This window comes from Eleginops maclovinus, chromosome 18 (assembly GCF_036324505.1).
Source record: "Eleginops maclovinus isolate JMC-PN-2008 ecotype Puerto Natales chromosome 18, JC_Emac_rtc_rv5, whole genome shotgun sequence".
Taxonomy (NCBI): domain Eukaryota; kingdom Metazoa; phylum Chordata; class Actinopteri; order Perciformes; family Eleginopidae; genus Eleginops; species Eleginops maclovinus.
In genome coordinates, this window is record NC_086366.1 from 2236558 (window position 1) to 2257684 (window position 21127).

Below are 21127 nucleotides of genomic sequence, written 5' to 3' on the forward strand. Positions count from 1 at the left end.
GGATTTGAATAATTGGGTTTTATGTGTTGGTGATGTACATGTGTGTATACGTGTGTGGTCATACTACAGTTGAACCCATATGTTGCTTTCTAGATACTGTTATTTTATTAGAAATGCAGCATGTTCAGTTGGAGATGATTGACATGGTATAGTTTGAGGTGTTAAAATGATCAATATTGAAGCTTTTTATCTTGAATCGATTTGTCTTCCATAAATAAAGCATACTTTCATCAGACAGTTAATGCTTAAATGAAGGAATACAGTCTCTAGGGGTCCAGGCCATTTGGATTATGGGCAAGCTTTAGCTGATATAAGTTAGTACATGTAACCATTATCACAGAATAACACACCTACCAATCAACAGTTGAATCCCAGTCTGTGCCTGTGATGTGTTACCAGAGTGTCTGACTCAAAGGTATCCAACTTGTTTGAAAGGTAAACACCAAACAACACTTATTGTACCATTTTTTTAGCCCACTTTTTTATATAAAACACATGAGATGTACTAACGAAAAGCTCCAATAGTCAGATTGTATAGAAGTCTATGAGAAAATGACCTACTTCTCACTTGATTTATTTCCACAGTAAACCATTTCCTGATGAGTTGATGGTTTTAATCTCTAGTTTCAAGTGTTCTTCAATAAAGCATGATGTCCATTTAGTAAAGGATGGTCCCATTTGGAGTAGAATAGACGATAAAGCGGGGTATGCTTTGGGTCAGGGCTAACTTATTGCCACATGCTGCATTTTCGTTTTACAACTTTCACCCTTTCACATTGTGGTTTCTGGTCATTTCACCAATTTGGATAGTTGTTGTATTTAGCACGAGCCTCAAATGTCACCTGGTTGCAGGAAAACAAGATAGCAACGGCCATAATGTCAATCTAAAGGCATCAAAACTCAAGTCAATGGGTGTTGTAACAGTGGCTATATCCACTTTTTAAAAATGTTTGTGACGTTTATGAGTTTAACTGATATTACGGTCTATTTTAGTTTTGGTTCATGCACAAATAAATCAAACAGATATGACCTTAAGGGGGAAAAAAGGAAAAAGATTCTTAACTTTCAGACAATTATTGCAAGTGCTTTGACTTAATCAAAGTGAATTATTAAATGAGCTTGAATGCCTCTTTTAATATTAAGTAGTATCAAACATCTGCATGCACTGCTTCTGTCCAAAACTAGGCTCCATATAGCATTGCTACAGCCACATGTTCCAACTCCCAGTCTCTTAAGGAAGTAGAAGCGCTGTGCATCCTAGGTAACCTAAATTAGTCTCAGCAGGTATGTGGGCATTATGAATCCTGCAGAGGTGAGAGCAAGAAATATAGCATATAGAGAGGTAGAGAGAGGGGAGAAAAGGTGAGAGCAAGAGAGGAGTGCAGGGCAGCAGATAAGACCTGAGAGGGGAAGTCAGGGGTTGGATGTGTTTAGTAGAAAGCAGAAGAGGAAGAGGAGGAAGAAGAGGAAGAGGGGGATGATTGGATCAGGGAGGGGAGGAAGGAAGGGGAGAGTGGTGCAGAGGGTGAGTCAGAAGGCAATGAGAGTGATTGGGAACTAGCATGCTGCTTATTGCATGCCATGAAGAATAAAGTCGGCAACCAGTCTGCAGGGTGTGTGTGTGTGTGTATGTGCGTGTGTGTGTGTGTGTGTGTGTGTGTGTGTGTGTGTGTGTGTGTGTGTGTGTGTGTGTGTGTGTGTGTGTGTGTGTGTGTGTGTGTGTGTGTGTGTGTGTGTGTGTGTGTGTGTGTGTGTGTGTGTGTGTGTGTGTGTGTGTGTGTGTGTGTGTGTGTGTGTGTGTGTGTGTGTGTGTGTGTGTGTGTGTGTGTGTGTGTGTGTGTGTGTGTTGGAGGAAAAAGCTATTAGGCAATAACAGCACAGACAGGGATAACTAAATTACATCTCCAAAAAGACAAGATTACACACACACACACATACACACACACACACACATGCTGTTGCATTGAGTAGTGTCTGGATGACAAAAGGGGTCCAGAAACACAGACGGGCCGTGGGTGAGATGACACATAAGCACACACACACACACACACACATAAGCTCAATCACAACCTAAAAATATACATGTATGAAGGCTGTTTCTCAGAATTGTCAAATCACTGTCAGTGCGGTGATAGACAGCGAGGATCTGACGCATATTTAAAGGTACAGTTCCCCAACATACTACAGAAGAAGGAAAAACAATCAAGAAGCTCCAAGGATAGGCGGTGTGTTATCCTCTGTACTCTTGGCTAAATTCTTAGCATGTTTAAATAATAGTTGACATGTATTCCTTTGTACATTGAAATACAAAAATGAAGACTTTGCAGGATGTAGTTTAGCCTCTAGTGGTGGGGTTTCAGATTGCAACCTACCGAATACCCGTCCCGTTCCATGAGTGTTGGATGGATAAAACATGGAGGAACCTTTCTAGATCCAGTACGGGACGGTGCAGTAAAGACGTATTTATGTTGGCCGACGGGGGAGTTAGCATCGCAAGGGCTCCGTCCACAAAAAGCCAATGGCATTTATCCATTGGGTTTGGGAATATTGCAGAAAACACGCGCACGCACACACACACACACACACACACACACACACACACACACACACACACACACACACACACACACACACACACACACACACACACACACACACACACACACTCAAACAAAAAACTTCTAAAATACTTGTATCTGATTTTTTGGGACTCATTCCTACACCACCCTTTTTGGTGTGTGTCTGTTGTGTGCTGCTACAGAAACATGACAAGCTGATTTGAAAAAGGATCCTTTCCTTCAATAAATATGGAGGGCTCAATTTAAGCTTCCAAACCACTATTGAAAACACAGTTATGGTACTGTAACTACCGTATATTTAATTTGTGCATAAATGACGTTGCATAACCATTAGTCTTCAATGATTGAGATAAAAGTATGAACAGGGAGTTACGAAGAGTGTGTTGTGTGAGAAGCCCCCTGCTGCCACCGAGTGTGACTTCAGTTCAGAAGGAAAAGGGAAACCAGGACAGGCCTCAAAGAATGGATGGGGTGTGAACAAGTCTTTACGAGTTCTGCACATCCTAATGAATCCCCGTCAATGTTTTGTTCCAGCAATTACTCACAATCAGCGAATGTGTGTGCACGTCTCGGACCGAGTGTTATGCAAAACGTTCGCCGTGAACCTCAGTTAGAAGATGATTGAAATCAATGGAGAAAACTGAGGTTTCATGCACGTTTTAGAGGCAATAATGGGGGTTTTAAAGGGGGTTTGTTGTGTCATTTTAGGGTTTTGTTGTTTAAGTATTTTTGGGGGGATAGTTTGGTCTTTTCGGAGACAGAACTGGATGTGAATCCTTAATTTGTGTTAGTTTCATGTATTAGGCACTGAGTTTCCTGTTGCTTGCAGGTGAGTATAATGCATCTGATGTATACTGGTTTGTGTGTGTGTGTGTTGCTTTGTAGTGCTTCCATGTGCTGTGTGTTTAATCTACATTAAGACTTGTCTTCAGCCCAGTGCATTGTAGGTAACCTCAACACAAGGTGGCGTCACTCTGTGGTAACACTTAGTGATGTTCCCTAACCTCTGCAGGACGTAGTTGGCGCTGGTCAAACTAACACGTTGTTATTCCTGTCATGTTTTTTAAATATATGAAATGTGTTAAAGTTTTTCTATCCTGGGACTTTTGAAATATACAATTGATAGCGTCACAGCGCCTAATTTATCAACAACAAATGCATAGTCCTCTCTAATTCACACATATTGAATGAGCTTATCTTTGAGAATTTCGTCCAAAAACTCAATTTACAATGTTTTTTTGTTTTAAATAATCCACAAAATATAGCAAATTTAACCTTTTTCAAATAAAACTGTGAAAACAAAGGCTTTCAAAAGTGGAAGGAAATCAAAATGTGGAAAACAATATATGAATATTATGTGTAAATTTGAGACAAAATTCCAGATTTCATGATTGTATAAATTGCGTTGATCATAGAAGTCGAGGGGGGGGGGGTGTTACTGTTACTACTCATCAAAACAAACTACACAGTATTTCAGATTGAGTTTATTGATTGGTAGAAACATGTTTACTGGCGCTCAGCATTTTTAAAAGTGTTGGATGGAAACACACACAGCAAGAAATGGATTCCATACTGTCCAGTCCTCAGGGCCAGTTCCTGGGAAATGTAGTTTTTAGCGAGTGGTTTTGTAGTCCCTAACCTGTGTCTCTGTGTCCCTGCAGTCTGCACGGTGCGCTGTCAGAAGTTCCTGATCTCGCGGGTCGGGGAGGACTGGATCTTCCTCATCCTGCTGGGACTCTTCATGGCTCTGGTCAGCTGGGTGGTGGACTTCTGCATCGCCATCTGCCTGCAAGGTGAGGAAGGGGGAGAGAGGGAGGGAGGAAAGAAGGGAGGGAGGGAGGAAAGAAGGGAGGGAGGGAGGGAGGGAAATTGGATTTTTGTACCTACAGTTTTAGGCATGAACAGAGGCGACAAACGAGGAGGGATAGAAGGTTGGTAATAAGGAAGAAAGGGTAAAAAATGCTACAATCAACTTTAATCATCACGTTTCTTTTAACAATAAAAGGTTGCATGAATTAAATCCTCACTGCAAACTCAGTTAAAAGAATTGCAATTAGTTATTTTATCCAAATCATGAACCTCTAATAACCCTTGTGGTTGGTGGTTGTAGTCCTGAGTGCATCAGGTGCTTTCGCTTGGTACTTAGAAGTCTAGTTTTACAAATCTGTTTTTAGCTTTTGGCGGCAGAGTAATTAGGAGTGCAGCAGCTCCCAGATTTATCCCTTTTAAGCTGGAGATCAATGAGCAATTCAGCACTTTTTATTGCAGGGAGTTCGGGAAGATAAACTCTCCAGACATTTGTGAGACGTCGCAATTACAGTACATGTAAATGGGATTTATTTTAATGATGTTGTTCCGACATGACCCGGTAAATAGAGGAAGATTGTGTTTAGGAATCACGCCCTCGGGAGAACCAGTGGAAATGAGAGCAGAAGATATCAATGTGTCCCTGTGGAGAGGGAAAGGTCACCACCGCTAAGCTAAAGGCGGCTAATGTTGGGCTATAAAGGAACTACAGCACGGTCACGTGACGTCACCACCGCTAAGCTAAAGGTGGCTAATGTTGGGCTATAAAGGAACTACAGCACGGTCACATGACTTCACGTCACCACCGCTAAGCTAAAGGAGGCTAATGTTGGGCTATAAAGGAACTACAGCACGGTCACATGACTTCACGTCACCACCGCTAAGCTAAAGGAGGCTAATGTTGGGCTATAAAGGAACTACAGCACGGTCACATGACTTCACGTCACCACCGCTAAGCTAAAGGAGGCTAATGTTGGGCTATAAAGGAACTACAGCACGGTCACATGACTTCACGTCTCCACCGCTAAGCTAAAGGAGGCTAATGTTGGGCTATAAAGGAACTACAGCACGGTCACATGACTTCACGTCTCCACCGCTAAGCTAAAGGAGGCTAATGTTGGGCTATAAAGGAACTACAGCACGGTCACATGACTTCACGTCCCCACCGCTAAGCTAAAGGCGGCTAATGTTGGGCTATAAAGGAACTACAGCACGGTCACATGACTTCAGGTCACCACCGCTAAGCTAAAGGCGGCTAATGTTTGGCCTGATTGACTTCCAGATGCAGGAAGTTGACGGTAGTGCTAAAATGCTAACTAATCTCCAGGTTTAGGTATCATTCCTGCACTACTGCATACTGGAAGCAGGAAGTGAGAGGATTAAGGACATAAAGGTGGATGAAGGGATGGATGTAGGGCCTCTTATGGCTTCAAACTGAGGGAGGAGGAGATGTAAACGAGGGATTAGTCAGAGAGTCGACTTTACATCAGAGGAAGGTGGACCTCTTACAATGATTGAAGGAAGTTGTAAGAGCCGATCTCAAACCTTACGGGACCTGCTCCAATTCAAATGGATTTCCGTGTGTGTGTGTGTGTGTGTGTGTGTGTGTGTGTGTGTGTTCGTTCTCAAGGAGAAGCCAACCTTGTCTTGTCAGTTCCAGTTACGGTGTACAGTTCTTTTAATTGGATACAGCCACCATGACTAACCACCTGTCCTGAGGAAACACACACACACACACACACACACACACACACACACACACACACACACACACACACACACACACACACACACAGGTATGTATGACAGCTCTCATGTATGTACACTTAGCCCTGTGTGTGTTAGCTAAAATGTCCCACAGATTGAAACCGTGTGTGTGTGTGTGTGTGTGTGTGTGTGTATATGTAACAAAAAATGTATCTCTTGCAAGAAAGGTAAAGTGCACGGTATATTCATGGATTCATTACTATGTGTGTATTTTGTATTCTGTGCTGTTGGGTGCATTAGATTGTGGTTTACATGTCTGCCCTTTTGTGTGTGTGTGTGTGTGTGTGTGTGTGTGTGTGTGTGTGTGTGTGTGTGTGTGTGTGTGTGTGTGTGTGTGTGTGTGTGTGTGTGTGTGTGTGTGTGTGTGTGTGTGTGTGTGTGTGTGTGTGTGTGTGTGTGTGTGTGTGTGTGTGTGTGTGTGTGTGTGTGTGTGTGTGTGTGTCCACAGCACAGAAGTGGATGTACGGGGGTCTGGACAGTAACGTATTCCTGCAGTATTTAGCCTGGGTAACCTACCCCGTTGTCCTCATCACCTTCTCCGCCGGCTTCACGCAGATCCTCGCCCCCCAGGCTGTCGGTACGACCAACACACAAACACACACACACACACACACACACACACTGCAGATAAAGAACACACACTACACTATTTCTATGTCTTTTGGATTGAACTGCTCCGTGTTGCTGCTGCAGGTTCAGGTATTCCTGAGATGAAGACCATCCTGAGAGGCGTCGTGCTGAAGGAGTACCTCACCTTCAAGACCTTCGTGGCCAAAGTCATCGGCCTCACCTGCGCTCTGGGCAGTGGCATGCCCCTGGGCAAGGAGGTAACACACACACTCACACTCACACAGCACAAGCTTACAACGCTGTCCATCACGTCTATCAATATGTGACTCATAAGACGAAGTGCGACTAGAGACTTGAAATGACTCATTTAAGCTTTGTGTGTGTGTGTGTGTGTGTGTGTGTGTGTGTGTGTGTGTGTGTGTGTGTGTGTGTGTGTGTGTGTGTGTGTGTGTGTGTGTGTGTGTGTGTGTGTGTGTGTGTGTGTGTGTGTGTGTGTGTGTGTGTGTGTGTGTGTGTGTGTGTGTGTGTGTGTGTGTGTGTGTGTGTGTGTGTGTGTGTGTGTGTGTGTGTGTGTGTGATACTGACACACTTTAACCTTCCATTAGAGAAGCGTCTCATTACAGGTGCATGAGTAGATAAAAATCTGCCTCTTTATGTTTGAATGACAGTTTCCAAAACCTGTATCTGCTAAAAAGGGGCACAGGAAGCTGGTGTGATGTGTCCATTTTTTCATAGAAAAACACATGTAGGTGTCAGTGAAGTGCAGAGACACTGTAGAGCAGGATGTAAAACGCGCTGTAATACAGATTTAACCTTATCTCTACACACACACACACACTCACACACACACACACACACACAGATAACATGCTACTACACATGAAGCATACATCTCCCCGGCTTCATCCCTGCAGCATGAATTACAAATGAGCCATAAACTGCTCACGATGTGTTCAGGTGCACAGTGTGAAATCTGGAGAGGGGATTCCCAACTCTGTGTGTGTGTGTGTGTGTGTGTGTGTGTGTGTGTGTGTGTGTGTGTGTGTGTGTGTGTGTGTGTGTGTGTGTGTGTGTGTGTGTGTGTGTGTGTGTGTGTGTGTGTGTGTGTGTGTGTGTGTGTGTGTGTGTGTGTGTGTGTGTGTGTGTGTGTGTGTGTGTGTGTGTGATATGTAGATCAATGTCACTTTGGTTTTTTAGCAACAACATTTCCAGGTAAGGATTGCAACCCCCAAATGACTGCCTCGCCTGAAGACATGCTCGGAGGAAAATATACTTTCTCCAGTCTCTCACTTACACACACACACACACACACACACACACACACACACACACACGTCGTCCTGCAGGCCTCTCACTTCTCTTAACTCCAGCACGATGTGACGTTCTCTCTTTTTAATCCTGTTAGTTCCACTTTAAACTTCATCCCCAGAATTTTAATATTCTCTGCAGACGTTCTTGTTGATTCCTCTCGACACAAAATGACGTGTTAATCTTGTTTTGTGTTGTTGTTTTTTTTCAGGGTCCCTTCGTACACATTGCCAGCTTGTGTGCGCTCTCCTCAGCAAATTCATGTCTCTGTTCGGAGGGATCTATGAGGTGAGTCAATGCAAACTTTTTCTCCATTTCACCCCCTGGTTTTACTGCCGAAACTTTAAATTATAACATCTATTATTCATTTTTATTTCACATCTTGTTCCAAAAACACGGTGCACTCCACACTCCATTATAAGCAACAATATCCACCTCCTTCTTCCTTTCCATCACTGTATTTCTGCTTCATCTTCTGCCCGTCCAAACAGTGATATGAGTGAGGAATGCGAGTGTGTGGAATGATAACAAAAATATGCAGTTATTTTTATTCACTAGGATAAATAAGCATGATGGGCAGCTGTGACTCATTTTCTGGCCACCTGGGGGCAGCAGAAACGATATGTGACCACAGAACTGACATATCATCACTTTTCAAGTTAAGAGGGTGAAGTTACATTTGATTTAGCTTACGCTTTTATCCAAAGGGACTTACAACAAATGCATTCATCAATGCAACTACATTAGAACCGGAAAATCCTTATTACACATCCAGAAGAATAAGGCCAGTTACCGGGCAGATTTTCACCTTGACAGGCAATTTGATTGGTGTTCGGTGCATATTATCAAAGTAGAAAGATGAAGTAAAAACACGAAGGGAGTGAAAATATCGAAAAGAACAGAAGCATTACAAATATGAAGAAGAAACTATAAAGATTATTAAAAATGTGTGTTCAATTTGGTCAGGATATGCAAAAATGTGGCAAAAGTCCACACGAAAAGAGGTGTGTGCATACTTGAAATATTAAGAGGAAAACACACAACAGATGCTATAATATGGGTAGAAAAATGTTTCAAAACTAAAATGAAAATACAATAATGTAATAAAAGATATGTTCAAATATTGATAATGTGATGTGCTAAAGTTCACACGAGGGAGTGTGTGCACATGCATGTTTTAACTTAAAATGAATTAGTTCAAATAAATATAAAGAGGATTAGAAAAATACACGAGAAACATAAATTATAAATCCCCAAAATATCAAAAATGCTTGAAAAAAACGTTTAATTTGGGTAAAAAAACAATTTAAAAACCAGATAATATGCAAACACATATTGATAGGGGGGTGTGCTTAGTAAAAGAGTCTGTGCAATGAACAGGGATAAGATGTGTGTTAATGTAACCCACACAGACAGATGTCTTTAGGGGGGAGTCATGGTCCCGGGGGTCCCTGGTGAGGCCAATCTCAGTCTGAAAACAGCTTTCCTGGCGCAGGTTTTTAGGGCTGCTCTTGCTGCCTGAGGTGGGGGATTCAAAATGTTTGTGTCTGGGGTCGAAGGGGGTCCTGCACCATCTTTAAACCCCCGCCTGAGGGTCCTGCAGGGCCGGCAGATTGCAGCCAATCATCCTCTCCGCAGCAGCATTATCATTTTTATTGCTGGAGTCAGGTTCCCGACAGAGGGGGAATATCTGTCCCTTTAGAAGCTCGACGACGCTCACTCACAGTCTGCCAGGAAACGAGGATTCGGGGAGTTTTATGGGGGTTTTTCCACCTGAAACAGCTGACTGTACCCCTAAAAAAAAACATGATTTGATGGTGAAGCAAAACCAGACATAAGTTGACTCTTTAATTCAGCTCCAGTGATTTTCGCATCAATCTCTTGATCATGAAAAATGCATGAGGAAGAGCAGTAATATCTCCAGGCGGTGCTCACAGAATAAATGATGTAAAGACAGATTTCCGTGTTTTAGGAGGAAGAAAAATGAGCGATGTTGACTGCAGGTGGGTCATGAAGAAGAACAGAGGGATTTTGTTTTTAAGTTTGCCTCAGCTCAAAAGTCAGAATTAAGCTTGAATTAAATGCTACTTTTCCCCACTTCCCTTCCATCACGTGTAAAGTCAACAACCAGTTTAATAAATGTTTAATCGGGACACTATTTGTCAGCAAATGAGATCTTTTCATCTTCAAAAGTGGAACGTCCCGGGGAGAGATGGGTGAGGATGGAAGAGATGCATCGTCTTCTCCCTCCGCTGGGATTAGAGCTGGAGGCAGGCGGGGGAAATCTCCACTCTCATCTCCGTGTTTTCTGAAGATGTGAGGAATGAAATGTCGGGGAGATGGGAGGCTTTAGAGCGAGCGCAGGGGGCAGAGAGACAGAGTCCTCCTCTTCAACATGTCCTTCAGTGAGAGGGAGCACAGTCAGATGCAAACGTGATTGGCCATCCGTGATGCCAGACGATAAGGGAAAAACTTTACAGTGATTGGAGTCTTTGAAAAAGTGCCGGCTTAGAGATAATGTGAAGAAGAGTTATGGTGAGGATGAGGAGAAACGTGCAGCGATCTGATATATGTTTAGACCTCTCTGGCTGCAGATAAATGGCAGGGAAGGATGTGCCTTTGCTGGTCTGTAGGTGGCAGAGTTCACTTTGATCTGCACTCTATATGTTGTTATTCAATGGTGGAAGACATACTCAGACTTTCTTCTTAAGTAAAAGGAGAAAAACTCATTTGTAAAAATACTCTTTCGCATTTATAATCTGACTTGAGTAAAACTATTAAAGTATCAGCATCAAAATACCAAAAGTGAAAGGACTCCTTATGTGTAACGACCCCTTCATATAATTATTAATCAGGTTATTAATGAGTTCATCGCAGCTGGTGAATCTGGAGCTCATTACAATTCCTTTTTTTATTTCAACCTTAATTATACATTAATTATATATACTGCAGTTGGTTTATAATTTGTATTACCCTATATGAATCTGTTAAGTACTTAAAGCTGTCAGATAGTGGAGAAAGAAGTACAACATAGTGGATTATAAAGTATTCAACGGAAATACTCAAGTGCTTCAAAAATACTGTAAGTACTTGAGGGAATCTGCTTACTTACACCGTACCACTCTATTTATATTCATATTAATCCTCATTTATAGTTGTATGTGTCACCCTGATTCATGCATATGATAATGTTCATTATTCACTTTTGTGAACCCAGAAATCGTGGCGTAGCTACTCTGTGTTTTAGTTTATATTTGTATGGTTTTTTTAGCACATTTTTAAGTGAGTTCGGATGCTTAAAACGAATGAAAGTGGCCACGTGTGTAGGAAATATTTTTCATTAGCGGATGGGGCATCACAAAGTACTGAAGCCACGCCCCCTGACAGTTTTCAAAGTAAAGCCCGCACCCTTTAACATTCACTGAGCTGTATAAACATGAGGAAGGCATGAGTATCCCCTCCAAAAGCCCAACAGGACGTCAGAAATGTTGATATTTATTTGCAGCTTTCTGGGATCTGTTTGCCTTTAGCAGCTGCAGGATTTACTTATGTATTCATTAAAGGAAAGGAACAATGCACATTAATTAACACCCTCACTTGAGCCCATCTTGTACATTTTTAGAGCTCATTTTCATCTGCACCCCCGGCAGGTTGATGCTTTCTACAGTGCAGACAAAACCAAACGGCCAATGGAAGCTCAATTCTACTACGTATTAAAGCACATTTAAAAACACATTAATACGAACCCATTGACATCCTTCTGAAACATAAGCAACGCTGAAAGGCTCTTTAACGCTGTTCTTTTCTGTGTTTTGTTCTTATGATCATTCCGTTAACACCTGAATGTTCCTACGGGGAATAATAAATGTCCTGATCTTATCCAACCTCATAATAATGGCTCTAAAGGTCACTGAAGGCATCAGTTTAGACACATCCTGTCCCTCCTCTTCACTCTGTAGCTTCTCTATCTGCCTTTCTACCTTTAATCTTCTTTATCATCCTCATAGCTCTGCCCCCCACCCCTCCTTCTTAGTGTTGTGCTGCACTTTAATGCATATTAATGCGGAGGGGTGTGGAGGGTCCCTCTGCAGCAGGATCTGCTCCCCCACAGTTTGAAGCATGGAGCCTGTGGGCTGTAAAAAAAAAAACAGCGCTTTGTTCCAGCGAGCTTTCAGAGAGACGTTGTGAAGGGATGAGTGATGCAGCACATGTAGAAACAAGAACAGATATAGAGGGCATTTCTATCTAGACCCCCTCTCTTTTTGTCCTGATCCATCTCTATAAAAACCTGTCTGAAAATCAGCTGATCAGACGTTGGTCACTTTGTGATGTCACTATGTCCATTTGGGGTTGATTAGTCAATCACTAACTGAGGTAACACCACTTTGTCACCTGGATCTCCTCCTACAGAAACATTGTGTTTCTTTAAACCAATCAGCTCTCAGAGGGGCGTGGCCAGAAGCAGCTCATTAGCATTTAAAGCTACAGACACAGAATGAGGGCTGAAACAGAGGGGATTATGGGATGCTGCAATGATCTGTGGGGTGTTTCAGCCAATCAGAGACCGGCTCTGTATTTATCTGTGATATAGTGTCAGCCAGGTGATCGTATATCAAGAAGCAGGGTTTGTCTGGAGCAGGGAAATGTTCCTCTAGGAATATGTTTTCAATCAAGTTCCACCGTATAATCACGAGCTGTATCAAAATAAATGTGTGTTGCCTCCTCTGACAAAGGGATTTGGATTAAAATAATTGGAAATATTTGAGCCTATAGGCAGCCTCTGATATATTCTCTCCAGATTAACATATTATGCAGTGTGTGTGTGTGAGAGAGATGTGTGAGTTGTATCAGTGAGCTGCAGAACAGGGTGCTTATCAAGAGCTCTACACTGTAAGGTAGTAAGAGCAGGATAAAGGGTGCACACACACACACACACACACACACACACACACACACACACACACACACACACACACACACACACACACACACACACACACACACACACACACTAACACTTGCCTGTCTTTGTTACTACCATGCTGCGTAAGGAACCCTGTCTCATAGGAGTGAAGGTGAGTAAGATCAGCCATGTAATTAAAAACTACATTTCCCATCATGCACCATGTTGCAGCCTGATGCAAAATGTTTACTCTCTCTGAGATACAGAATTAAGGATTGATTTGGACTCTGCGTTTTGCTTTTAAAGAATAAAGTATTTATTAACGTCCTCTTTTCTACTTCTTTTTATTTGGTCATGTGAGGATTTTCTGTACACATCTCACAAGTTCTGTATCCTATTATCCATATGTTTAATGACTTTGTAGATGAATGTGTTCCTAATGACTTCATGTTATCTGTTTTAATTAATGCTTTAAAAATCCAAAAGTGTTGGGGTTCAATCAGAGTCAAAACTGCCATATTTCAGCCTCTGTTGTTTTATTAAATGAACCAAAATAGGGTCCGAATTTAAAACAGAGTCATTTTGAAGCAGACACACACCGGTGCATGTGCCTTTTCAGAAAACAGTTGCTTATCATTACTTTTAATTGTATTTAATTAATTACAGATTGAAGAAGTATGTAGACACTCTAGGATCGGTATGTATGTTGGAACGATGAGGGTTTTGCACATTTACAAAATAGTTTTTCTACATCGAAGGTGTTATAATACTTCATACGAGTTCCATTTCTACCCTTTAGCATGTTCTCCTAGCCAGTTACTGTACCAACATGTCTGAATATAAAAGGCTTCATGATGTATAACGGTGTGTGTGTGTGCGTGTGTGTTTCAGAACGAGTCGAGGAACATCGAGATGCTGGCTGCAGCGTGTGCTGTGGGGGTGGGCTGCTGCTTCGCTGCGCCGATAGGAGGTGAGTTAAACAAAATGAAAGAACATAAGTCAATGCAGAGATGATTAATACATGTTGCATCATTTATAATATTAAGTATAATGAAGCGGAGTGAGTGTTATGTCTTAAAATGTCTTATAAAGGTGCGTGTGTGCATGTGTGTGTGTGTGTGTGTTGCAGGTGTGTTGTTCAGTATTGAAGTAACGTCCACGTTCTTCGCGGTGAGGAACTACTGGAGAGGGTTCTTCGCTGCGACCTTCAGTGCCTTCATCTTCAGAGTGCTGGCCGTGTGGAACCGAGACGAAGGTCAGGGAAACACCGTGATGCACATCTGGGGGAAACGATTCAACACCCTTAAAATAACATTCAACGCTCAGAGAAGTCAGCCTGGAATTTGGAGAGTTAGAAGTGTTAAAAATGAAGTGAAATGTATATTATTTTCAGGAAATTCAATGTAGTAACCTCATTAACATTTACCTTCAAAAATAACATTTTAAATATAAAAGAATCCTGAAAGTTATTTCAAACTACCGAGACGTTAGTAACTCACAGAAGTGAAACCCTCACATCTTAATAAGGAAAATAAAAGCCGAGAAATTCTTCATGATCGTGGCAGATTCACTCTGTAATCTTTTCAAGTTCACATAGAAAATATTCATGTCATATTGACATTTTCCAGAAGTGATATTTACTTTTTACAATTTTATGTTTCTTTATTTAAGGACGTTTTCAGCAACATTATACTTAAAATGAATATTCAAATTTATATATATTTTAAAACATTAAATAAAGTGGGAATTCATTAGATTTCATATAAAAAATAAACATAAAAAAGGGGATTTTTATTTTAAAAATTGTATTTCTGTCTACTCCAAACAACTGCTAATGCTAGTTACTGTGCTAACGCTAACAGGGATTCTAATGGAGATGTAAAAGAGCAAGATTTAGTTTCTACTACAGCTGGAGACCAACTAACCAGACTTTCAGTTTCCAGAAGCAAAACTTTAAACCCTCCACACCTTCAGGACTTCCTGTTCCTTGTTAGCTGGAGTTTTTGACAGGGTTTTCTGCAGCCCTCTGTTATCAACACCATGGTTATGTTGGAGAATAACTTGTGTTCACACCTCCAGAACTTCCTGTTTACTCCTCGCTCGTTACCCTCCATCAGGGACCGACTTTCACCCTAGCTGCTTTAAACTGGTCTTGTAGTCTGGATGATTGTTCTGACAGCGTCCTGTTCCCTGCTCTCCTCCAGAGACCATCACGGCTCTTTTTAAAACTCGTTTCCGACTCGACTTCCCCTTCGACCTCCAGGAGCTTCCTGCCTTCGCCGTCATTGGGTGAGTCCTCACTGCTGATGGTCATATCTGATGTATTAACATTTACATTAGAGCTTGGGTTGGTAATATATAGGTTTCATAAAGTGTTTCTAACCCAGGAAGAAACATAAAAACCACACCGACTACTTTTTGGGGTATTGAAGCCCTTTATGTCTAATCCCTTATTAAGAGTTTGACATTTGCACAATTAATTCATCAACATAGTGATTAGCGAGTCTTCCCCAATAATACTTTCCAGTTAAATGTATTATTTTATCATTTTATTTGTTTAATGTACATATTTAAAATTAAATATTTATATCAGTATTTTACGAAAATGTCTTCCAAGCCAAACTGGGTTTTGTAGAAAATCAATCATTAATCTGCTCCTCATTAAAACCAATTAAGGGTCCAATTACACATTCAATATTGGAGACAAACATGGATTAATCCATTCCTGATCCCTCAAAGTGTACGCATATGCTCGGCTCCGAAATATATTTGTTTTAAAACCAAACGGGGAAAAAGAAAGTGAGCCTTCAATTAAATACAGAACGTTGTGTACGGGATCAGTCGTTATCGGTACCCTCGCTAGTTCATAAACAAATGTTGTCTATCAACAAAAACAGAAAGTTGCTGGATGCATTTCAAATTGCAATATTTATTCGGGCATTATTTTAGATTAAATTGTGCTTATTTTGTCGGTTTCCTCAGGGTTGTCTTAAAAAAACACAGTCTAATTTAAAGTGTTATTGTAAGGCACTTCCCTTTGATAAAGTTGTACAAATGAAATACATAATTAGCCTGGGTGCCAGCCGAAATTAGCCCCGCCCATAACATTTTTGGGCGGGAAGTTCGGTCTGGCTCTGCTCCGTTGGGGAAACATGTCTCCGATCTTGCGACAGTCGAACCAATCAGATTGCCAGGGCGGGCTTTATACGATGATGGACAGATGATCAACAGGGACGTAATCGACTACGTCACTAAAGAGCGCTGGGGTTGAATTCGTTTGAAACAAACATGGCTGCCGCTGGAGAGCGAGGATGTTTAGATTCTGCCACCGAGTCTGTTCTACAGGATCTCAACATAGCATTCATTTTATTTACCAATAAAATAAAACATTGTATTTACAGAGCCGTCTTCAAGGGGCTGAAAGACACTTGCATGCACAGGTTAAAATTCATTACAAATATAAAAAGTTCCAAGAAACTTCAAATAAATTCACTGATTCAGGTGGTTTTTCTGCCGTCTGGTGGTTTCCTTATTCATCCCGATATGAGATGGTGTTCAGGCGCTGCTTGTGAAGCTTCCTCAGGGCGACTCACCTCACATGGATAATTCAGCCGAGCAGCGAGGGACGTCCTATTTCATCCTGAGCCTGAGGGCCGCTGCAGTGTGGGGGAGTAAGGGAGGGGTGCCCTGCCTCCCCCTCTTTATCCATCTCTCACACACTCTCCTAAATCAAAGTACAGAGGGGCTGCGGGATTTGAAAAAGTTCTGCTCTGCCAGGAAGTTTTCAGGTTTCAATTTTCATTGGACCTCTGCATCCTAGTGCTAGACGCAGTGGGCAGCCATTAGTGAAGCGCCCTGGGAGTGGTAGTGAGGAGGGGTTCGGTGCCTTGCTCAAGGGCCGAAAACAATTTCAATATTGCACAGCTCATATTGCAATGTCCCCTCAGAATTTCCAAAGTTTTGCAGATCTTAAATGACATGCAAGGCTCCCAAAAGAACAAGACTACTCTCTACTACGCTCGTCTTTTGTCCAGAGGAGGTTACGCCCTCACTGACCTTTATACAGACAGTACACACACTACCCCCGTGCGTGCGTGCGTTTGTGTGTGTGAATAGAGAGATGACACATAGAGCACTCACTGACAGCCTTCACCTCACACCCCCACTGCTACTGGGATTTTAACAAAAGCCTCATTGTGCTGGGATTCAAACGAACCGAGAAAAAGTAATTACATTTAAATATGTCGCTGTTGAATAAACAAACAGCGACATATTTCGAGAAGGAAATGGGATTCTTTTTAATATTTTATAGTTTGAAAATCCTTTTTTTAAACGTTTTAAACCAAAGATGATTGGTACTGACAGAAATGATTAAATTGATGGAATTTTCATCAAAATACATTTAAAATAAGTGAGTTAAGTTTTGTGGAGCCGCAGAGAAGCTTAGATGTTGAGGAAACAAGTTCTGAGGAGCATTGCATTGCTCTGATTGGTTAGCTGGCTGGCTCTCTTGTGATTGGTCCTTCGCTTAGAGATGTCCCGCCCCTTTCGGTTATCACATACAATGCTTTTGATCCTCATTTTGTGTCTCTTTGTAGTCCTTTCAATGAAAAACTGTGAACAAAGGAGTTTCTGGAGGCGTTTCTGGCCATGGCGGTGGGAGAGAGGAACTCCCTCTAGTGGGAGAATAGGGATTTTAGCCTCTGCAGACCATTTACATGCACTAAAACCTATAGAACACACTGCAGGAAAGGGAAAAACAATAACAGGGCTTCTTTAACGGCTACACCTACAAAAGAGAAAGGCAGCATGCAGTGATCGTCTTCCTCCTGAGTCTCCCTCGTCCTCCCGCTCATTATTTATTCAGAGGAATTTGATGGAATTAATAATTCAGCGGGATACATTTATAAGCATTAGCTTGTCCGCATACAGGAGTCCATTCTTCCTCTCTCAGCGAAGAGGACTCCCACCGAGCTCTCAAACGAACGCTTATGTAAAGCCTCTTGTTCTGCTTTCACCCCCCCCCCCTCCGCACACACACGTCCTCATCTGACTCCCACTCTCTCAGCTGTCTCTCGTTTTCCATCCCTAGTATGTTGCTCTTTTAATTGATGCCTTTGTTCACTGGAAATCAGGGAAAAACATAATGAAAATAAGGTGTTCTTTGCTTTTAATAAGTAGAAAATGCTGTCAATCGAGCAAGTGAACATGAACGTGATGAATGAGACCTTAAGATAACTTTATTTTTAACCAGAAAAGGGAAATGCTGTGTGACAAAATGAACCAGAAATGCTCGAAAGTTCTCAGTTTTCTGGTGATTTCCCGTAAAAATGTGATTCTTGAAAAATGATGATTCATCTTTTACAAAAACCATAATGAAGTAAAAACATAATGAAATCAAGGTATTTCTGCTTGTAATAAGTAAAGAAATCTGCCAATCGAGCAAGTGAACATTGCTAGGGGAGATGACCTGAAATAAGACGGATATTTAGATAACTTAGACTTATTTTGAGCTACCAGGATCAGGAAATGTGTTACAAAACAAGCCAGAAATGCTCAAAAGTTTTCAGTTTTCTGGTGATTTTCCTGTAAAATTTGATCTATTCTTCATAAAAGATGATCCATCTTTTGCAAAAACCACAGCAGAGGCCCTTTATCTCACTGCAGTGTTACTCCTTAAGTTATTATGTCTCGTAGCAAGTGTGAAGACTAGAAATTAAACCAATAAACTCTGCAACATTTCCAGATTTTGCCGTGTTTCTCTGTTCAAACCTCCCTCGTCCCTTCCCTCCGCTTCATTCAGATGTTCCCACGTCTCACACATGTCTAATGTAAATATAATTCAACTGCGTTACACTTCCTGACACCTGCCTCCAGTGCAGTGAAACTCATTACATCTACACCGTTCTTACTGAGCTGAGGGACTTCCCTCGGAGGCGGCTTTAAGAGAGAACATGTCTTTCATTGATGCTCCGTCTCCTTTTATTGCATCCTTTTTCAAATTGATCACCCCGCATGTCTTTTCTCCTTATGCCTCGTGTGTGTGTAAATGTGTGTGTGTGTTCTCTGCAGGATCGCCAGTGGTTTCGGTGGAGCGTTGTTCGTCTACCTGAACCGACTGATAGTGCAGTTCATCAGGAAACAGAAGGCCATCAACAGATTCCTCATGAAGAAGTAAGTGGACGATACGGGGAGAGTACTTTTACTCAATGACTGTGGTGAAAGGGGCAGTGCACAGCTGTTTTACTTCACACCCTTAGAGTAGAAAGACTGCTGGATTACTGGCTTAGAACTACCAACAACACAGGAACCCCTTACCTGGCATTTTTTGCTAGATTTGAAGACTTTTCAGACCCCTTTGTTGACTTTATTTCTAGAACGACCAACGATTGAATGTAGAGACAGAATTCAGACCATCAGTCGGATTACTTCCTCAGAAATACTACTACCTTTTCAGACACTCTTTCACCACTTCATTTAAGAAGAATAAAACCCGCTTTCTGGGTTTAGGGTCTATATTGAAGCAGAAACGTTTTGTGTGCTCAAGACCCTTTTTAAATTCAGATTTTTCCTCCAAAATCATGAATTATTGATCGTTGTTCTTGTAGTTTTTGCTCACTTTTTCCTGCCTTTTCTCCCTCCCTGTTGCAGACGTCTGCTGTACCCAGCGCTGGTCACTCTACTGGTTTCCACTCTCACATTTCCCCCCGGTTTTGGACAGTTTATGGCTGGAAAAGTAAGTTCTGCGCACCAAATCTGCACGTGATATTATATTTCAAAATGCAATCATAACTGGGATTAAAAAAGGTGAAAGCGAAAGGTGAAACTGCAGCAAAAAACCAAGTGTCCGTCTCCAAATGTTCAGGATAATTAGAAGATTAAGTTGCGTAAAGTAAAAGAAAGTTCTGCAAACTCAATATTTTGGGGTTAGGAGTTCATTTTGTTAGATTTTGAGTTACTTAACTTATTCATTTTGATTGAATGAATTAGGTTTTAAGAGTATTTGTTATTATGTCACTAACCACTATAAAGTACACATCTGACTTCACTTATTGATTAGTGTTATTAGTGTCAGTAATGGAAGTGTGGGAGATGATGTAACGTGAGGGTCATTCTTTAAGTCACAGTCACTCAAAACAACATCTGTGGAATATCTGGAGTAATTGGATCATGATTTCTGGAAAAATAAATTGTAAATGGGTTTTTAAATATATTGTTTTACCACTTTCTGCAGAAGTGTGTGTGTGTGTGTGTGTGTGTGTGTGTGTGTGTGTGTGTGGTGTGTGTGTGTGATCAGCATAATGTCCTTTTTGCTACGGGGATGACTCACAAGTGTGTGGGTGTGTGTGTGTGTGTGTGTCCTCTAATTACACCACCTTCATCCGTTTAATCAGAATTAGAAAAGGGAATATTCTGTCCATCCTCAGGCTCACACACACACACACACACACACACACACACACACACTAATGAAGGGGTGACTCAGGCTTCGGCCCACACTGACCCTCTCCTCTCCTCTTGGAGCCTCCTCTCACATTTTAAACGTCTGTATCTTCAGTCCGTTTGTCCTGCTGTCATCACTTCATCCCCTCCAGATATCCAGCTTCTAAACTGTGACGGCGATATGAATCTGTATTTTCTATCTCCAGTCCGATCCACAGGTTGGGAGTGCCTTAATATGAAAGGAATATAAGCACATCTGGGCACATATCAAAGTCTTCTCAGAGAAGAAACACACGTTTATCAGCAGGGAAAAGTGCAGAACTGAAGAAGTTGGCACATATTTACCACAAGCTTCCTCCAATGAGAGGAGCATCTTGAACATCCAGTACTTGTAAATAAATGTAAACTTTTATTGGGCAATAAGAAGCGTCTGTGTTATTTGTTTCCCCCGTGTGAACCCTAAGAGATCAACCATAACTTTGATTAAGGAAACATGACCAAGACGGCATTGAAAATAGTTCGGTTTCAGATCCAGTCTGCAAAACTCCTCAATCAACATGTAATTAAAAGAGGATGCAGCGCTTCAAACTGTACTCATTTTTGCAGTTTTTGCATTCTGAATAATGAGCACAGCTGCTACAATCTCACACAACAGTACAGATGAGTTATTTGGGTTGTTGTTTTACCAAGCGCAGGTTTTAGATGTTGTGCAGCATGGCCAAATGTGAAAAAAGGTTTAATGATAAATAAC

At 41.6% G+C, this 21127-nt stretch overlaps 1 protein-coding gene across 1 annotated transcript in view; it reads left to right on the forward strand.

Annotated features, from left to right (window-relative positions):
* Window positions 1–21127, forward strand: part of clcn2c (chloride channel 2c) — a 141275-nt gene that overhangs the window by 67956 nt on the left and 52192 nt on the right. The window contains 11 exon segments of the mRNA XM_063907260.1: window positions 4241–4372; window positions 6601–6729; window positions 6846–6979; window positions 8242–8269; window positions 8272–8318; window positions 13082–13105; window positions 13825–13903; window positions 14063–14188; window positions 15138–15222; window positions 19006–19107; window positions 19585–19669. Of these exon segments, the coding sequence (XP_063763330.1) occupies window positions 4241–4372; window positions 6601–6729; window positions 6846–6979; window positions 8242–8269; window positions 8272–8318; window positions 13082–13105; window positions 13825–13903; window positions 14063–14188; window positions 15138–15222; window positions 19006–19107; window positions 19585–19669 (971 nt within the window).